The 21,888-nt window shown below is 38.2% G+C and overlaps 1 protein-coding gene across 1 annotated transcript in view; it reads left to right on the top strand.

Annotated features, from left to right (window-relative positions):
- TRDN (triadin) overlaps window positions 1-21,888 on the top strand; it is a 199,601-nt gene that overhangs the window by 70,817 nt on the left and 106,896 nt on the right. The window contains exons 13-14 of the mRNA XM_075707713.1: window positions 10,663-10,725; window positions 11,566-11,628. Coding sequence (XP_075563828.1) covers window positions 10,663-10,725; window positions 11,566-11,628 — 126 coding nt within the window. The remainder of the gene's footprint in view (window positions 1-10,662; window positions 10,726-11,565; window positions 11,629-21,888) is intronic.

Below are 21,888 nucleotides of genomic sequence, written 5' to 3' on the forward strand. Positions count from 1 at the left end.
AGCAATTGCAATCTAAGAGAAAAACAGATGGGATGGTAGCAGAATAAGTAACAAGGGCTACAGGATTTGCCTGCATTTAGAAATGGAAAACAAGAGTTAGATTTTGGCAGAGCCTATGACTAAAACAAAGAGTTAAATTAATTAGATATTTCTGTAATGTTATTACTGTGAATCAGAACATTTGTATAAAAAGTTACGTGACTTATTATCCCTTTCCTCAAAATCTCTTTTACCTCAAATGAATATTTCTTTATAAATACACTGTTTAAAAGAGTATAAAACTGTCATTATTGTGACACAATATAGTATGTAAATAGATTTGCAGTCCTACTTATTTTAGGGAAATGTTTGAACCCTGCTTATCAGCAAAAAGAAGTCCCTGCAATGTTAAACACTGTTATCCACCAATTAACCGTAATGGAAAAAAGACGTAATAGAAAAAGACTGCTGCATTTGCTGAGTGATAAACTTAATCTTTAAATATAACTGTTATACAACATGAACTAGCATCAAATTAACATTAAGTTCTTGATTTTCAAAATCATGAGGAGCATGCAATTACTGCAATTGTACATGGAAATGACTATTTATGACCAGTTACACATTTGTGTGTTTCATTAGCTCATTTATGCATGCCATTGAGGTAATTGTGAATGTAAATTAGATACCCATTTGGCAAACAAATCGGGGGGCAGATTATCTGCTCAGAATCATACAACTAAATTCCTTCTAAGGCTCAAGGCCAGTCACTGGGATACAATACTGTTCATGCAAGAGTTTTGGAGGAAATGAAGAAAGAAGAATTACTTGCAAAATGCAGCTGTGAAAAGCTGTTATATTTTGCTATTGTGTGGTTTCCATATATGAGAAAATATGGCACAGTGCCTTTAGGAAACCTAAATCTTGAAGCTTTATTTCAGCCCTGGGGAAAATAATTAAGTAAATTATGGGAATATTTGGAACAATGTCAAAAGGCAAAAAAAGGAGTAGCAGAGAAATTTAAATCTCTGAAATAGTTGAAGAGACACCTGTCTGTGACTTCTTAACACTTACATACCTTTATGACATCATTAAATATTACAGATCAGATGAAGGGACAGATTGAAACAAAAGATTCTTCTTATAAATATAGTTGAAGATAGTATACTAAGTTCTCAGAATAGGGAACAAGTACAAGCATTTAATTGAGAACTGTACTTTATAAAACATGGAAGGATATGCCTTTGACAGAAACAGCCAGCTCTGAAAAAAGGTGAAACCGTAAGAACTAACAGAACAATTGTCACAACAAAAATGTATGAAACCAGTCTATTTATACCCTAGGCTTTCCAACTTAGTGATATTCAGACACTAGGTACAAAACCATGCAGCTGGTAAAGGCTGAAAAGATTTTATTATTTTTCTAGATTGAGATGTTTTCACTATTGTCCTGTTTTACCACTGCCACCTTAGGTAATCTTGGACCATTCTTGATTTCTGTTAAGGTGAAAATAGTGGCAGTATACATGCCAGATGTCTCTAACATTTTTAGATGATTTGATACTTTCAAATAGAAAGCTTTTGCTGGCTAGTATCCAAAGTCCAGCAGAAACTATGCTCTGCTGAATTTGTGAGGTCTTAGAAAAACAGCATATTGTTATTATGTATTAAATCTCAACCTTTCTCTCCTTGTCATTGCCATTTTCTCTTCCTTTACCTCCACAGTAAATTTTTTTGAAAAGTGGTGATTATGTAAGACAATCCCAGTTTGTACACTATATTCTAGTACTATACAATAAATTGCACTGAAGCGTGTGCATGTGAATTGAACTTTTCCGATATCTCCTGGTCAGAAAGCAAAATGCTTTGTATTGATGTGGTCAGAAGGGAAAAGAACAGATCATTGCTCTCCTATTTCATGGTGGTTTGGCTCTTTTCAAAAAGCACTGCTGTCTTTAGATCTTACACTCAAAGTTCAATGTAGAGTTGGAAGTTTCAGGTCACCAACAGAAGAGAATAACAAAACAAAACTAAACAAAAGATCCTGTAACAATAAACAAGAGAAAGAGTGAAAGGGAATTTGTGAACAGAAAGACATTGATACATAACTTCTACTTGTGTTCCAAGCTTAGAAACCTTGTTTGGCAAACCATGAAGTAAAATAACTCATTTTAAATTCTTTAAATTCTTTATCTTATCTTTTTCTGGAGCTTTCACAAGGGCTTGGAAGCAGCACTCAGCTTGGCTGACATTCTGATGCTGCCATCTAGGGAGGATGATGATGCTGGCTGTAATTTGAACAGATCACTTCTCCGTGGCTATCTGAACTTTGACTTTAATATGTTTCTTCCTTGACTGCAGTCCTCACCTCTTTTATCTCTAGCTTTCTTGTATTTTGTTATCCACTGACATCCTAAAACTGCTCTGCAGTGTAGATTGATTCTCTGTGAATCTCTCTCTCAGGTCTTGACTTTTTTGCTCAGCTCACATAGCTTTTAGCTTCCTCCCCCATTCACTTGAGAAGGACTCTCCTTTCTGATAGTCCTCCCATGTCATGCTCTCTGACATGGCAGGGTAAGCCCTCAGGAAGACACTGCAGTTAAACAAGAAATGTCGAAACTAAGCTCAGAGGCTTAGTTACTTATTAGTAAGGCTTCCTATTAATTGTTCCAGAATAGCGTGTCTTTGCTTTCTCACAAGATCACAGCACCCTTGTGAGAAGTCTGTATCAAAATCCTTCTTTCAGTGGAAGGCATCTCAATGCATATTACATATGATCTCAGACAGTATATTTTTTACTATACTTTGAAGAGCATTGTATCACAAAAAATCTTTAAACAGAATTGTATCTAAGTATGATTTTCCAGGTTATATTGTCCTAGAAATCTGTGCTTATATCTTTGAGTGGGAGAGCATTTATCACAGAAGAGTCATCAACATAACCATTCTGATCTGTTAATGGATCATGATGGGCTCTGAAATATCACTCTCCTTTAACTGAAGTATACTGGCTGTTCTTTGCCATCTCGCTGGTATTTGTGATATTAAATGAGGTAAAAAAGAAAAATTTAAAATCTCTGTAATGTCTTCAGAGGATCTCTGAGGAAAAAAAATATTTTCTCTAGATCACCGTTTGAATCATCTAATTACAGATTTTGCAGAATACAGTAAAGTGAGTTGCTGTGAAATATGATTAACTGCCTCCAAAACTCCTGCGGAGGTTAAATTGGCATGGAAATAGAAATCTGCATCTATCTTTGTTGCTGTATAGAATGTACACTGTCTGACTGTCTTAAGAAAAATTTCTAGTCTATACTTCAGTTCATGTATATAACATTAGGGGATATAACCAAGAGTATCTAAATTACTAAAGCCAATACAAATTTTGACAAAGCTCCCTTGATGTATAGAAGTGTATCAATCTTGCACAAATCAATCTGCCTCTGTACAGTCTGTCAATGGCCACCTTCTCTTCTATACACAGATTGTTCTATAAAAAACTTTTTTTTCTTTTGACCTATAAAATCAATTACCCTTAAAAAAAATCCTTCTAGTGAAAGACACTGATTCAAGATACAATAGAAACATTTCAAAAATGTAGAATTTTGAAGTTTTCTCCGAATTTAGAACATTTTTAATAATACTGACATGATTTGTGGATGAAAATTCATTTTCTGATAAATATTAATCCAAGGGAGAATAAAAAGAAATAAGAAAAATGTTTCTGTCAGAAATATCATAATACAATGGGCTAGGTTTTAATCTAGTTTGTTAGAAGAAACAGTTTAGGTAACTTTAACACGGTACTGTATATACAGTATAAAAACAAGTTTTTTGAGAAATATGGTCCCCACATCTCCATGAGTCTGTACTGAAGACAGTAAAACCTTTGAAATAATATGCACAAGGTTTCAAAGACAGTTATTTAATGATTTAGATTAGACATTTAAGCAGTAAACTCTAACGATTTAGCTATGATGAAAAAAGCCTAAATCTTCACTCTTTCAGAAAGCCCTTGACATTTTGCTTAATGACATGAGGCTCTTCTGTAGTACTTTTATTCCAGCATAAGACAGAAAAAATTAAACAGACATTGGGAAAAAAGCTTACTAGAATGTAGAAAAAATATGTACAAAGACATATTATTTTGATTAGAAATATTACTATGTTTTATTATTATTATCAATAATAATAATCCAATTTACAATATTAGATTATGCATTTAAAAATAAATATTCCCCAAAATCTACCCGATAAAACAAAATGAAATAACTCTGAAGATTATTTTAACTTTTTAAAATGTGTTTAACTGTTACAGAAAAGCAATAATCTTTTGCATTACTGCAAATCTGCACCATTTGCGTACCTGCAAATGGAAAATACTTACTTGGATTAAGATTCTCTGGGCCTTCAAAGGTAGAAATTCCATGTTTCTTTGGAGAGAAAAGGGAAACCCTTGCAGAAAAAGTCCTGCATAACCTGGTCATCCCGTTTTCCTAAACCTCAGGCATTCTTGCTCAAAAACATGCCCCAAAAAAACCATCATCAAAACCCTTCCCAGCATGGGTAACACAATTGGTGCTGCTGTTGATTCATGTTGCCTCATAGGAATGTCAGTCACAGGGAGGGAGAACGCTAGCCCTGCTGCCTTAGCTGTGTTGGTTTGGCTCTTGCTAGGGAAGATTGTACCATAAGACGTCGGTGTTCCCCTGGGAATTTAATTCTTCATCATAATGATATTTGCATCATATTTGCCATTAACCATTGTCCAATGGAGTTTCTATTGCTGGTCTTGTCATGGCATGCCCTCTTTTTTTTCCCTTGGCATGCATACTCTGGTTCATTACACTGGTATTTATACTCCTTTGCTCCCCACTGTGTTGTTTAGTGAGGGCAACATATGGCCCCATGCTATTAATGAACAGTTTTTTGCTTAATTCACTAGAGCCGTGAAAAAAGAGCCTATAATCACTACAGGAAGAAATGAGGAACACTTATGTAGGTCACCTGAACGTACTAGGAATTTCAGGCATGGTATTGCTATTACATACTTTCTGCAGACCTCAAAAATATCTCCATAAGCAATCTTCAAAGCTGCCAAACCATGTTTCAGATTGGGATTTAAAAACAGTGAAGCGGTTTCAAAAAGCAAAATCAGGCTGGAGAGATTGCCTAGGACTTCAGGGTGTACTATATCTCCAACAACCTGTGTGCCCCATTAGTCTTTCACTTGCTCAATATGAGAACAAATTGTATTGCATTTCTCTGCTGAAATGAAATGGTGCAGTTTAAACAGAGCTTTGCAAAAAATGCACTCAGTTCTGGCCTAAGCACTCACCTGTAAGTTAGACAGAGTACGTGAGTGTGTGTGTGTGTGCACGCACACACGTGCATATATGTGTTTGTGTGTGAAAAGAAGCAATTCAAAGAATTTTATATCAATACTATTTAGGTTTCTTTGATCTTTCTTGACTTTTCAGTAGTTTGGCTGAGACAAGACAGAATTATTTCTCACAGAGAAAATAACTGTACTGACAAGGACACTCTTACCGCAGAAAGGGATTTTTTCCAAAGAAACAGCTGAGGTCAATTTTTACTTGACATTTAGATTTAATTTTAAAAGTATGAGTTTTCATGGCATCCTAAACCAAGCAGAAATATTTCCTTGTATTTTTTTTAATTCCTCCAAAATGTTTGTAACCCTAAAGGAGCTTTATTTGTGTGAATGTGTGTGAAAATGTTTAGAATCAAAAGTGCAGCTGACCAGTCATTGTCATTCTCCACCCTAAGCAACATGCAAAGAGGAAAGAAATGTCATCAAAAACTGAAAGGTAATGAGTACTTTTAACATTTAAAAGGATATCCAGGTCCCACTAAAATCAACAGCAAAATTTTCATTGAGTTCAGCAGGGAAAGGATTTCAGTCACCAATTAAAGCAAAGGACGAGCAACCATATTCTCTTCAGAATTAATAAGGAAATAAAATGTTAAAAATACAACTTGGGGTTTTTTTGGAATGGTCTTTTAAAATTATGCCAGTGACAGCTTAAGGTGTACAGAGATGTTTGCAGAAAAACGGAATGAAGTTTTACCTGGAATGAAGTTATTGCATTCTGTCTGAATTATTGTTTCTCAGGAAAAGCTAAATTAATATTTGTTTTGTTCTGTTTTGTATGTAAGTGAGTATACACGTATCTCTACTGTTCCTCATTTCTGCCAGGACCAGAATCAGTAGGCAAGAAAAGCTGTTGTATTTCACAAAGCCAGGCAATATCCAAAGTCTCCATAAGAGCTTTTCTCCTGATATTCCCTAACAACAGGGTTTTAGATAAATGCAGATAAGCCTTGTATAAGTATCTGAACTTTAGAAGGCTTATCTGAACCAAAACATCTCCAAACTTCTAGCATTCAGTCCCACTAGATAGTGTTTGGTATACGCATGCCTCTCCACAAGAAGGTACTGGCGACTGTATTTTGCTGCCCTCCTTACCTCAGTTTCTCAGAAGGGATGGGATAAGCTGACAATTCATTCCAGAGTCAGTGTTTCCATAAGCACATGGAGCATCTGGAGCAATACAGAGAAGAAACTCTTAAAGCACCTTCCTCTTCCAGTTCCCGAGTGGCTTTCCCATGACACTATGCCCAGTAACTCACGTGCTTCCCTAAATTTAGATTCCACTTAGCACTGGCACAGTAGAACACTGGTCTTACCAGACCTGTTTTCAAGTGCTGCATTGTTATCATGTTTCTGTTATCTCCCCTCCCCTTGTTGTCCAAGAATTAGTTGATGTCCCATGAGAATAACACAAAGACATTGTCAAAGCTGGTAAAGACAATTCAGATTGAAACACTTGGTTTCTTGGTCTCTGTTGAATCTTACTTGGATTTCCACTGGTGTCCTCAGTCCCCCACCCCTTATTCAGAAATAAATAATTCCATTGCAGATGTTTCCTTGCTTTAGGGCTGTTCTCATTGCTCCAGTCACTTCCCAAGGAAACTATTCTATGCTGCTTCTTTTTTTTCCCCTAAGAAAAAAATTTACCTGAATTTCCTATTCAGTAGCACATCACTGCTTTAAATCACACTGCTCATGCTCACTCAGTTCCTCCTTGTGCTACATAAAGCTCCACTCCTGTGTAGAGTCTACAGAAAAAACTTGACTAAATGCAAGGTCCATTGCTTGTCTTGCTGGCTGATTCTGTCATCTTGTACTCTGTCATCTGCATACATCCCTATTTCATTCTTGTAAAGGCATTGCAGGATTTTGAAGGTGAGGTCTTTTTGTACACATATGTCTTACACCATGTACATAAAATGTGGTTCAGGACTAGTGCTTCTGGTGAAAAAATAGCATTAGTTACATTATCAAGAAACAGTAACAATAACAATAGATCTTTCAATAGTCAATTGCACTTCAATTCCTTATTGTAGTCAACCCTGAATCATCAAAAACACCTTATGTTTCCTTGTGTAACCCACTGTTCGCACATATTATGATCCCTCTTTATGCAGCTGATCCATGGGCATTCGTAGTCCTGTTACTGTTCCTAGCTAAAAAAAATAAGTACTTTCAATTAACAGATGGGGTTCATATTTTGCAGTGCAGAAGAACTGCATAAGTTCCTATTTAATTATTTGCTCTGCCTCTTAATTTAGCTGTGTACATATCTGGAGAAAACCCACTGCATTTACTGCTTCAGAAATGACAATTTTTGCTGCTGTTAAATATACATTTAATATGCAACAATCTAAATGTGAGCTACTCAAATTGAGAGGAAATAAATTTATTCAAGAAATGGGATTGCTTCCTTAAATCAGAAATAGCTCTTTCCATAATATCCATTTACCAAGTCCATCGTTCTCATTTACATAAACTTTTGTCAGTAGTAGCTGTGAGGGACATCAATGGGGTTAGATGCAGCTGAGATGTGAATGGAAGCCCTGTGACTGTTTTTCTCAGACTTGACCAAGAGTGCATATCTTGTATTGGGAAGCGCTAATGGGAAATAGGGGCCACAGTCCTTTAATACCTCTATGTAATCACATCCTAGAAAATTCATAATGAATATAGATGTCTCTAGGCTCCCTGGACACTCTGAATATTGCAACTTGAGAGCTTGATCGAAGAAAATTATGTCAGTGGAATTAATTGGTGGAATGACTTAGCAATAAAAACTCTGCAGCCAGGGATGTAGTCTCTTTCTGCTTTAGGTTATTTACAGAAAAAGTTCCTGCTACTTCCTGTACATCCTCCATACAAAGCTCCACTTCTCAAAGCTCTGTGTCTCAGCTCATGGGTCTCAAGACACATATGGCTCTGAACCTTTCTATGAAACTTGGAGCAGATTTCATGTGGCTTAGCTGAGCCCCAGAAGCATGCAAAATGCTACAAATTCAAAGGCAGAAATGGTCTCTAAAGGCAGTCTTGTTAGTTCTAAGGACCTTGGGCTTACGAATTATTCCTGTGGATCCCCTAGCACCAGAAGTGTAAGGAAGCAAAAAAAAAATATTCTGACTGGAAGAGTGGAGCTGTTAACAGCTCCACCAGAACTGAGGCACTCAGAAAAATATGGAAAAGACAGAAGTACCGGCAGCACTTCAGTCTCTAGTTACTAGGAGTAAAGGCTAGTGGAAGGAAGACAGTTAGAAGGAAGGTTTTTTCTGACAGTAACTGATAGACTTGATATGTCTAACAGTTTCGGTTAAATCAGGCAGAGTAAGCAAACGATCAAACCACATTTTAGAAATTAGAAGAGCTGTACATTGCATGTGGAAATGAAACACTGAAAAGTCACAGGTGGCACAGGAAAGTGGGGCTGTGGAACAGCTTGTGTGTAATGTGAGGCTGAGTCGTCTTCCATTTTGAGGAGGCAGCCACAGTCCCTAGCATGAGTCTCTGGAACAGCATGTCAAAGAGGGAGATTCCTGGGAATCCTGGCGATGGACAATAACAAGAATATCAAAATACAAAAGAAAATGAAGCTCCAAACAAGCTTGTGGAGGATGAGCACTACTCTGATGCTCTATATGTGCTTAAGAAACCTGAGTATCATAAAGCATGCTCACGACACAAAGGCATTTGTAGCTTGAAGTCCAGTACACTCAGGGTTTCAGCAGGGAGAATTAAGCACACAAAACACTGGGAGAAACATTCTGTAAAACACATGCAAGGATTTTCTGCTTCATTTTGTCGAGACAATAACAAGGGAAATGCATTGAACAAACCTTTTTAAAACAAGAAAGAACTGGAACACGTCAAGATGATGCTTAACGTTAAACGCTATCGTCAGAAAATCAGCTGAAGTATGGTTTGGGGAGAACCTGAATATTGGTAAATACATTGCCTCCACAATATACAAAATAACTTTATTTATGAAGCCACCATTGACAGACTGGAATTCCTGTACTCTATGAAAATAGCAATTTTTCTATCAAACATACACGAATTTTGTTTTGGTTTGGGAAGCCTGCTGTGCAGTATTTCAATTATTTTTTTTTCATGCCCCATCTGTATATGTTTTTTCATGCAGAAGAAAAGTCTATTGTGGTAGCTAGGGAAGTGAAAAGTAAGTTTCTTCATTTTTCCTTTATCTTCATGTTAATTTATGCAAGGGATAATAGCATATTTGCTTCTTGGATCTGCTGGCTTCAGAAAATATTCCTATACCTTACATATTTTTTCAAGTAAAGAAAAGAATCATTTAAAGGCTTATGGTCATGTGTTTGTGCTGTTTTGTATGGCAGTAAAACTTGGTTTCTTATCCACATTCATAACAGTAAAACATCGCAAAAAGAAAGCTATAATTCCACTAACTACATCAACACCCAAAGCCATGCAGCACAAACTGAAGGTAACAAATTTGGCCTTTGGTGGATAAACAGTTTAAAAAAACATTTAGATTAGCTATTCTTGTACTCTTGTATTCTTCCCCATCAAAATGGGGTTTCATTTCCCAAAAGGAAAATAAGAATTATAGCTTCCTCATTTCCTCTACTGAACTCTCAATTTTCTAATTAATAACATTAATGGAATAAGTAATTAAATTGCTGTAGCTTTTTGTAAAATAAGCAAAAACATTATCCTTATTTCTACTGTTGCCCAGTTAGTTGACAAAGTAGAGGCAGATGGTCTTAAAAGAACAAGTCATGTTCTTTTGTAGATGATGCTTTAACTGCAATTCTCCATGAACAACAGAAGTCCTGTAACGACAGTTTCAAAGGTTGAATTCATAAAAATTGTTTTAAAGATATATTATGTATGCAGGGTTTTCATGGCATTCTGCACTTATTCCCAAGTACCATTTGCAACTTTTATGCCCAGTCAGATTTTATAAAAGAAGCAGAACAGGGGCATGGCCACTGAATCACCACAATAAACTCCTAGTTACACTAGTTTAATGGGCATAATTTCCTGAATTAGTACTTACTTAAGTAATTATCTGATGTACATACTGGTTCCAGTTCTATCTTTAGCGCTACATTCACTCTCTGAGAATTAAGTTGTATTTCTGAGCTGCTGATACTAAACTCCTGAATAAGAGATCAGCTTATCAAATCTAGAACCTACTGCAGTTAGTCAAGGATTCCCATCCCGAAAATATATACATACATATGTGTCAGTATTTTTATATATATATATACGTACGTAAAAGTAGTCAGCTGAACTTCTATTTCCTTTTTTAGAGAAAAAAGAGGAAAAGAAAAAGACTGATTTAAAGAGGGCTACAGCTGAAACTAAGAAGAAAGGTATGGTTTGGGAATGTTTCTTATTGGCCTCATTCAGCTTTTACTCCCACTCCTGGCTCAAATCCCATTGTTTTTTGTTAGGTTAATCCTGTGCTTCTGGCGCTGTAGTGTCCTTCTCTTAGTTGCTTAGTCACTATTTGCATGTTACTGCTTCTTCAGTATCTAATGTCTAACGTGTTCAGTGCCTGCTATTTTCTAAACTTTTTTTCTGACAAATAAAATGTCCTATTTGGTGCTATCTGTGGGCTTGTTAAACAATTTAATGGAGTTCCTATATATAGCAGGACATAGTGATACTGCCATACAGAAAACTCATGGGAGATATCACTCAGTTCGTGGTACACCACTTTTTGAAGGTGGGGTAGATTTATTTATTTATTTTATAGAATCACAACCAAAAACGTGCCGTGACCAAATTGCAAAGCCTTGATATCTGTCTAATCCATTTTGGATCATTCATTCCCAGGAAACATCTAAAATCCACTAAGGTCTTGCTTTCATAGGAAAATATTTATGTCATTCATTATTTTTTAATGATCTCATTGCTACTGGAGCTTAAGCTAAAAGGTACCACATTCATGCACTGATGATTTTTGCCCAGCCTTTGATGAATTATTAAGGGTCCAAATCATCCATAGCTGATGCATACTGATTAATTTTCTTTTTCAGCTGATTGCTCTGTGGCTAGTTGGATGCAAGTACTATAAGGGAATAATCTGAACTAAGCTCCCAAGTCACATTTTTTTCAGCATGTGCCCACCAGGACTTGGCTGACTGCATATCTGAGTGTATGATTCAGAGTTCTAGCATATAAAATTACTTTCTTTAATTAAATCTTAGAAAAAGAAGGAAAAAAAGAGAAAGCTCATGAGAAGACAGCTGTCCCTGAAATTAAAAAAGCAGGTAAGAAATTGAAGTCTGTCTTTCTCTGCAGTAGATATCTGACTAGTTAGTGTAAGCACTTTCAGGTTTTAACCATTTGAGATAGGGACATATGTAATTCATTATCACTTAAGAATCCAAGATGGAGATATATATACTAAAATACACACACACACATATCACAGTATATTTTATTTATATATATATATATGTGCGATGCATTTCTATTATATTTTTATATATAGCATTTTATGCATATTATAAATATGTATATAAGTATGTGTATATGTAATACATGCAATTTTCAATTCTGTGAGCTTGGGATTTTTACAAAAGCATTATAAACACTGCTTTCTCTTATACACTAAATCAATCAAGAGCACAAGTTTTTTCAAAGGGTGCATGGCATGGAAAGACTGAATGGAGTGCATAGATTTTTGCATTAATTTCACAAATTCAGCTCATTTTACATAATAAATAGAAACATCAACATATCAAACCACTTAAAGCAGTAGAAAATAGATAGTTATCTTTCTGAGGCTTTATCCACACCCAGAAAATATTTTTTTTAAAAAGTTAAAAATGAAGTTAGTGAATGTCCTGAACCTAATGAATTGTTTCATGCTATTTAGCATAAAAAGATAAATTTTTAAATAAAATTAGAAATTAACATTTAGGTCTTGTCTAGACTAAACTTGTTGTAACTTTTCTTTCCTGTTATTTCAGTAAATTTGCAAGTGTGTTTAATGCACAAATGGAAACACATTTCCAGTAAGTGACACAGTCTGTAAAACTGCCTCATTAAAATCAAGTCTCATGAAAATCAAGGAGAAACAAAATGGTCAGCCTAGTGCTTTGTTCATCATCTTAATACCTAGAAACACTGGTTCTACTTGCTGCTTTGTCAGACACTTTCTATATAACCTTCTACAAGCCATCAAGTAGTCAGATGAACATTTCTGTAGACTAGAGTGATGCCTAAAACCATGGAGAAAGGTTTAAAATAGGATTGAAAGATTCAGGGCTATAGTTTCTATGTCCTCAAGGCAAGCCTTGTGCTCTGTGATCTTATTATTCAAATTTGTTGAATTTTCTCAAAAGCTGAAAAGGTATACATCCCATTGTTTACTAACATTGTGGATTACATATGCAAATTTCAACATGCAACTGGCTGTTTTGCCACTTAGTCGTACATGGTCTAGATAAGCTTTCCTATTCAAATGTTTATGGATGGGAAGAAAAATGTTAACTCATGTTTGGTACAATACAAAATTACACAGAATGACACAGAATACCTTGGAGTACCATCCTGGTAGCCCCGTATTTAAATGTGCTTCAGTCTTTTATAGCAGGGAGTGGCACACAGGTAAAGGATGGGGATGAAAAGGAATAGTCTTTCCCAAGTTGCATATTTAAATGTATAAACACAGATTTAAAAATAAAATAAGCTGACAATTCAAATATCTTTTCTAATTTTATTCTGGTTCTAAGCTTGTATTTCACTTGAGAATACAGCATTGTAAAAGATTGCATTTTATGGCAGAGCTGCTGCATAAAGTTATTAATACGTTCATCTTCACAAGCTGTTGCTAAATCCAGTGAGTCATCCTACCAATGCTAGAAAGACACAAATTAGACAAACTGAGACATCCGCACATTTCTGTCCCTTTTATTAGCTCCGTAGGTTGCTGCATTTTGAAGAGTTTACTAGCCTTTGTGTAAAAGGCTGGTAATCCATAATATATTCTAGCTACACATGTTGCTGTTATTCCTCATTCAGCTTGCTCTTTGAATGCGTGTGTACTTTTAAGCTTTGATTGGCAGCACCTATTGTTATTGCTAAAAGGTTTTAAGCCTGAAATAATTGCCACATTTGATCAACAGAATAGTAGTGCATAGCCCAGTTTTGAAATGAGGCACCTCAGTGTCTGGTAGTATTTACATGCTTTGGGCAGACACAGCAAATGAACCTCAGAGCGCTTGAATCAGCAGCGTAGATAAGCATCCAAAAGCAAGAGTGTAGGAACAGCTTCCAATTTTCTTACCTTTTCCCATTAAAAGACTAGGCAGAGGCCACTGCATTAAAAATACACTCCTCGCCCTGGTTTTCAAATCCTCGCATTACCTCTGGATGCCTCTGACTTTGTGTCTCATTTTGCTTCCCCCAACCTTTGCAATCCCTGAAGCCGAGGTATGTGCAGGGCATGCTGCCTCCTCACCGCCACCCGCACCCGTCCCCGTGGCAGCAGGCAGCTCCTTCTGCCTTGCACCCTGGTCCCACCTCTGCTCCTCACCCTCGCGTGCCTCCTCCCAGAAGACTCACCTTTGACAGGAGGCCCGTTAACCAGGCTTTCCCCACGGAGGAACGGTGGTGCGTACAGGCTGTCAGGTGCGAGAGAGAGAGAGGAGATGCTCCATAAGCACTAGGTGAGAAAAAACATCTCTAAAATAGTGCTCTGAGAGCAGCACTTCCCTCTATTTCTCTCCATCTCTCTTCCTCTAGCAAGGAATACCTGTGATTGCAAATACTGAATATTTTTGCTGATTAATATTTTAGATTAGCCCTTTTGTCCAGGAGACAATTTTATCTCTAGTGTTACCAGAATGGATTTTTTTATTGCTCTCCATTAACTGCATCCTTGAGATGTATTTGTTTATTTGCATGCCAGCTCACTTTTTCTCCGTTCCTCTCTTCCTCCATTCCTGTCTCTCTCTCTCTCTCTCTCTGCTGCTGCTGCAGAGGAGCAAGAGTCATCTAATGTGAAATGTTCTCAGTCTTTAGTACAGAGTGAACTGAATGATTCTTAATTAGCTTTTAAAAATGCACTGTAGATAAAACCACATTAATCCTCTGACCTTCAGCTCGTACAAAAACATTGTGTTAATTGTCCTGAAAAATAGATAATTCCATTGTTATAAACTCAGAGGTCTTGCTTAAACAAACATAATTGTCAGACACAAGGATCTGGCACAGTCACACTTCAAAACGTTTTACAAAAATCTATCCAGCACTACTCTGGATAAAGAAGGAGCTTCATCTCCAAGTCCCCATGAAGGGGCTTGGTGAGCGTCAGCAGAGACGAGCCTTTGCCAGGATCTCCCAAAGCTCCTGGTGGTTGAGACGCATCGGCTCGGAGGGGTGCAGCCTGCAATCTGACTGAGAAAGGGGACCCTCTCCATTAAAGCTTTGGTGCCCAACCCTACATGAAAATGAATATGCAGAGATTGGTGTTTTCAGGTACTCATAGTTTGCTTGCAGAGTGTTTCCTGACGGTCCCTTTCTCAGAGTCTCAACAGTCTGGAGCTTCTCTGCTCCTTCTTGTATCAGCTTTCCTAAGAAATCATGGTGTTCGCACACAGCCTTTCTCTTTAAGTTTGATTGCTGCAAACTCCTTTCCCACTTTGTTTTGGTTCTCACAACAAATAAAATAGGTAATAAATGAGCTTATAAAGCAATGAAAATGTCAGCCTGGATCATCACACCATTTCCTAACTAAAGCTCTGCTCAGCTGTCATTGATGATCTTACCTTCCTGTTATTGCTGCATAATTTCCAATAATAACGGTAATAAAAATTCCTAGGTCTTGTGCAGCATTTTTTGATAGTAAATCTTAAACCACTTTAGAAGGATAGTCAGTGCTTTTTCCTCCACTTTCCACACAAGGAAATTCAGGTATAGACATGTCACCCAGGCCAGTTGTCCATGGGGCTTATAACATGTATCTTCTGAACACCAAACCAATGCTAGCTGGATTAAAGATCCCCAACTTTCATCCACTTTCATTATTTCCCTAATGAAAAACCAGGGACACGAAACAATGCAAATGATGTTTAGGAATAAAATGTTTTTGCTTAAAAACATAAGGCCTGATCAGCTGGACAGGTGTTCAGGAATCTCTAGGCTCTGACCCTCAGTGACAAAACATTTTAAGGGTGTCAAACCCAAGTACCTGCCTGAGCAGTTCTGCTTAGCAGAGATAAAACAAGTCAAGGGCTTGACATGTAGATCCACTCACCCCGGATCAGGGAGCATGATCTAACTTGTATTTTGTTGTGTTGGTACACGTATGCTTGCAACAGAGCATTCGAGCCCTTACTAAAGACCATTACAGCCCCTATCTAAGTCAGGGAGCTAGGCTGCAATGGTTGCACATCCAGTGTTGTGGATGCATCTATCATAGATTCATAGACTTATTTATGTTGGAAAAGACCTCTAAGATCATCGAATCCAACCATAAACCTAACACTACCAAGTCCCACTAAACTATTTCCCTAAGTGCCACATCTACATGTCTTTTAAACACCTCCAGGGATGGTGGCTCAACCACTTCCCTGGCAGCCTGTTCCAATGTTTCGTAACCCTTTCTGTGAAGAAATTTTTCCTAATATCCAATCTAAACCTCCTCTGGTGCAACCTGAGGCCATTACTTGGGGGAAGAGACCGACACCCACCTTGCTACAACCTCCTTTCAGGTACTTGTAGAGAGCGATAAAGTCTCCCCTGAACCTCATTTTCTCCAGGCTAAACAATCCCAGTTCCCTCAGCCACTCCTCATAAGACCTGTGCTCTAGACTCTTCACCAGCTTCGTTGCCCTTCTTTGGATGTGCTCCAGCAACTCAATGTCTGTCTCGCAGTAAGGGGCCCAGAACTGAACACAGTATTCGAGGTCCAGCCTCACCAAGTGCCAAGTACAGGGGGACAATCACTTCCCTGCTCCTGCTGGCCACACTGTTTCTGATACAGGCCAGGATGTTATTGGCCTTCTTGGCCACCTGGGCACACTGCTGGCTCATGTTCAGCCGGCTGTCAAGCAGCACCCCCAGGTCCTTTTCGGCCACGCAGCTTTCCAGCCACTCTTCCCCAAGCCTGTAGCGCTGCATGGGGTTGTTGTGACCCAAGTGCCAGACCCAGCACTTGGCCTTGTTGAATCTCATACTGTTGGCCTCAACCCATCTATCCAGCTTGTCCAGATCCCTCTGTAGAGCCTTTCTACCCTCAAGCAGATCAACAGTCCCACCCAACTTGGTGTCATCTGCAAACTCACTGAGGTTGCAGTCGATCCCCTCATCCAGATCACTGATAAAGATATGGCTCTGACAAAGATGTAACTATGATGCATGATACCATGTCATATGTTTCACATCAGGCAGTGTTAGCGGAGAAGGGGAGTGGTGATGCCTCTCCAGCTACCAAAGTAAATCTTTGCCCCCTGAATAAGAAAAATCTCTGAGGGTTTAAAGTTACAAATGCTGAGGTACACTTTAATGATATCATTGCAAATCAAGCAAACTCACTCTGAAGTCATGAAAAAATAAACTAAAAGTTAATCTTACATGTAAAAATTGAAAACATTACTTCATGACTGCCACAGAACCAGGTTAACCAGGTTATTCTTGCTGCACTGTCATCCAGTGAGATCATGTAGCTGGGAGGAAAATCTATGTTTAATCACACTTTGGAGGAGGGATATTATAGTATTATGTAGGCAGAGAAGAGCGGAGGTGATCAGGCAAAAGCAAACAAGGCCTACGAGCTCCCAGTGATTTTTTGCATGGGTTGACCACAGATGCATTGTCATCAACTGTAGTTTCTTTGCTTTAAAGGCCAGTCTATGTAATTTGAAAAAAAAAAAAAGCAATGATTTAATAGGAAATGGAGGGAAAAGACCATTTTATACACCAACAGTGTGTTCTTTGTTATTGTGCTCTATACAGACAAGAAGACAAATTCCTCTGATCATCTTTAAATTCCTGGTCTGAACAACAACAAAAAATCAATTTAATTTTGTGACTTCCTTGGCTCAACCATTACCCTTGCAGTCTTGATATTAATCCTTCCGTTACATTAAGAGAACAACTACTGACACCTGGTGGCAAATTATCTTTTTCTTTCCTTTTATATGCCTGGGTCTTTTGTTGTTTGCTTTCAAATGTGGCTATTTAAAGAGTTTGCTGATGAAATGATGAACCTATTACTTATTTCCTTAGACTCCTTATCCTATTGCTTTCATGGCTAGAAAGATGTTAGAATGTTATCCAAATGTGACACCATTCTCAGAAGAAACATTTTGGAATGACAGTGCTTTCAGCACTGCCAGAAAAGTAAAATGAATTAAAATATACCTTATGACATAAGTTTATACTTAGAAAAAAAACCATGCTGCTTGGCATACCCACTGATCTAGAGGAGTAGATGCACACCACACTGCCTGAAATGCTGAGGGTTGATCCATCTGCAATGGATTGAACACTTCATCTGGGATCCAAATGTTGATCCCAGATTTTTTCTCATGAGCAAATGGGTTGTGCTTGCACACATTTGTAGGAAGACATCTCTGTTGTCTCTCAAGAGCAGGATTTGAAACTCCTCACTCTGCCCTGCCCACTCCCAGGAGTGTATTTCCAGCTAGGAAATAACTGAAGTGCTGACAGCTTTCATCAGCCCAGCTTGGGCACTGCCATGTGTCTCATGTTCCCTAATGTGATAGATGTCACACAATAGATGTCAGCAGATGGGAGGGTGATGGGTGCTTTCAGAAGAACCCTGATGTCAGATCTGCAAGGGCCAGTGAGGTGTAGAGGCTGTCTTGATTTAGGCTGCTTACGAGGGCAAAATGGAGTTGTGAAGCCAGACCAAGAGAGCCCAAAGTACTTTGAAAGTGGCTGGTTACGTACAGAAAACAAAACATGTTTATTCATTAATTTTCTTGTGCCTTATTAGACAAACTATGAGGAAAAGATAAAAACTGCAGTGGTGAGGAACTGAGGTGCATGTATACATGTTATTGTGCATTTTGGATTGTCCAGGCCTGTTTTCAGAGTGGCTGCTACAACATGTAGAAGGTAGGAGTTCTGAGGGGTAGAACCCTGTCTGACTGTTCCTTTGCTTATTTTTTTTTTTTTAATGAAAAAAAGACACTGTAGTGGGTTGACCTTGGCCAGCATCTAAACACCTAGACAGCCATTCGCTCACTCCCCACCCACTAATGGGACATGGGAGAGAATAGGAAGAGGAAAAGGAAGAAAACTTGTGGGTCTAGACAAAGACAGCTTAATAAATGAAAGAAAGAGGAAAAAACAAGCGATGCAATGGCAATCACTCACCACCTCCCACAAGCAGACCAATGCCCAGCCAGTCTGAGCAACAGCCAGCCTTCCCCCTGTTCTTCATCTACCTTCAGTTTTTATTGCTGAGCATGACATTATATGGTAGGGAATATCCCTTTGGTGAATTTGGGTCAGCTGTCCCAGCTGTGTCCACTCCCGACCTTTTCGCAGCTTGGTGGGGGTAGGCAGAGTAGGAGAAAAAGGAAGCCTTGATGCTGTGCAAGCACTGTTCAGCAATAGCCAAACCACTGGTGTGTTAACAATGTTTGAGCCACAAATCCAAAACACGGCACCACACAGACTGCTATGAAGAAAATTAACTCCATTGCAGCCAGACCCAGTACAAAACCTATAATTCATGTTTATTTGCAGTGAGGTTTAGAGAGATTAGGAGGAGAGACAAATGTAAAAATTAAGTAACAGAAATAATAAGCAGTGAGTTGCCTAGTGATTCTTCATGCAGACAAATGAATGTATAAGAGCAATAATTAAGGGAGCACAGTGTGTTATGAGTTGAGAGCAAATTTAGGAACAAATCATGTTAAAGCACACACACACACAAAAGAAAGATCAAGTTATGGACCTTACAACCATGTGATCCTTCTCTAGGGTATTACTTCTGAACATTCTTTTGACAACTTGCTCTGCTAGACTGTTCATCCACTTGTATGTTTCTGCAGGGGTCATGGCTTGGCTTGCTATGTGTTTCTAGAACCCTTAGCAAAGACCCTGGCTCTGGTCTCATCGAAACTATGATTTCAATTGGTAATATCATTATATGAATCAATGCCCATACAGCAAAGCATATAAAAAAACATCTAGTTTTCCCAGCTGGCTGATTGGAGCTTCAGGTTTCATCTCCTGTACTACAGGCTGATTCATTCCTGACTAATTCCTCGCTCTTGACACTATTATGCATGTCAGGCCCATCCTGATTTTTTCTTTCTTACTCCTCCTCTCCTGGATCCTATTCATAACTCATGTGCTGTTTTCTGAAATTTTTGCAGTAGTAGAGATTTCTGCTTTTAGACACAAGCTATGCACCCAGCCCTTAGCGCTGGTTGTATTTAGTAACCCACAGAAATGTTGCATTAGGATTCCTGCAGAGTTTCCAGCAGGTGATGTTATTGACTCTTCTTCCTCCGACACAGTCAGGGTTTAGTGGCATCTCTTGACTTTGATAACAATTTCCTGTTTTGGGGGCTTTGTACAACAAAATCACAGAAAATGGAGATGGAAATGACCTACTAGGTCATCTAATCCTTCCCTCTGGCAATGCAGGATAATTCCTTACAGAATGTCTTCAAGTGCTTTATCCAGTTTAGTTTTAAATGTCTGAAGTAACTAGGCCTCCATCAATTCCCACAGAAGATTATTCTACAACCTAATAGATCTCACACTTAAGAAGTATTTCATTCCAGTCTGCCTAAATTTTCTCTTGCTTAATTTTATCCCATTACTCAGAGTTATATTCTCTTGTGACACCCAAATATAGTCTTTCTAACCTCAGGGCCCAATTCCCTACTGCCTCATGTGTTATATTGCCACTTACATTTACATCTGGAAAGTAGCTTTGAAACCGGCAAGGTGAATGGCAAGTTGAGGTTGATATTTTTTCATATAGTCATGAAATTATAAACAACAGGGAACACAGACCATGGCGACGCATCACCTGTGCACAAGGTATTAGAGAGACTGGAAGTTGTCGATATTGTGTCCAAATTGGAGAAGGAACAGAAAAATGTCACTCCAGTTATTTACAAATTAAGGATATTCTTCACAGAGAGGAATAAACTATTCTATTCATCTCTTCAGAAAGAGGTCACTTTGTTATTGCGGATACTAAGTACCTTTGCAGAAAAAAAAGATTCTGGCTACTATAGATCCCTTTAATCTAGTAGGAAGAGTTTAATAAGAATGAATGACTGGGAGCTGAAGCTAACTGAATCCAGACTGAAAATGAGGTACATGCTCTTAACACTAAGAGTGATAAAGTACCACAGCATAGGGTGGATATTGCTTTCTCTGATGGCTGCAGAAGATGATTGTTTACCTAATGGAAGATACACATCAGCTGAAAAGGTGCCTAGTTGAAATATAGGAGTCTCTGACAACAAAGTGTCAGACTAGATAACCTGATGGTGTGTTCTAGCCTTGAACATTATAGAGGTATATCCTCAGAGATACACATGATAAGCTAAAAGAGAATGGAGTGGAGAGTCAGTGCAGGAATGCAGCTGGAGGCAACTGTCTTGCAGGTTCATTGGAAAAATGGAAATTCCTTTCTACATTATTTTTATAATCCTTTGTAAGCTGAACACTTGACTGGTAGTCAACCTCGCTAAGTATTCAGTCTTCCATGGAAAATAGGAAAGCCCACTTTTCTAATTGATATTTCCAGAAATCATGAAGAGAGAGATATGGCTATTTAGTAAAAATCAAATTGTATCTCCCCAAACAGATAAAAACAGAATAAAAATGGGTTCACAGTGAGGGACAAGGCAAAAAATCCAGCAGAGTAGAGATGCAAACACAGCAGAAAAGCAATTCCCATGGTCTTCATGTGACTGGCTGTTAAGGGAGTCTGCTCCTGAAAGAAGACAAAAAGCAGCTCAAATGTGTCCTACACTGAAAGTTTCAAAGCACTCAGTGAACCTTGAATTCTATGGTCCATCGTCAGCAGTGTTTGACAACATGATTTCAAAGACATTTAGGTGCCTACAGATGTAGCATAGCACCTGGTGGGATTTACAAACGCGTCAAAGTAGGCCAGACACATAACTCCCATTGATTTTCTGTGACAACTGAGCTCCTAAGCACCTCTACCACTTTTGAAAAAAAGTACAGAAGCTGCAAGGTCACTGTGGTGTTTCTGCAAATATTGAATATTGTCCCTTATTGCCCGTTAAAAAAGTTTTTCAGCTGGGAATGGTAACGTTATTTATACCAAGACCAAACCAAACACTTATGCCCTTCCAGGACATGGTTAGGGTTTAGTGTTCAAGAGCTAGAAATGAGGTGAAATGCAAAGAGGTAAAGAGTTAGAAACAAGTTTTTCCTCCCTTCCCCTTGTCTCTCACCTCACCTCACAGTAGCAAGTGGCTCAGCATAAGACTGACTCTCCATTGCGATTGATGTGGTGTCTCTGAGGTGGAAGACTGACCTCCTCTTTC

The sequence above is a fragment of the Pelecanus crispus genome, chromosome 3, assembly GCF_030463565.1.
Source record: "Pelecanus crispus isolate bPelCri1 chromosome 3, bPelCri1.pri, whole genome shotgun sequence".
NCBI lineage: Eukaryota > Metazoa > Chordata > Aves > Pelecaniformes > Pelecanidae > Pelecanus > Pelecanus crispus.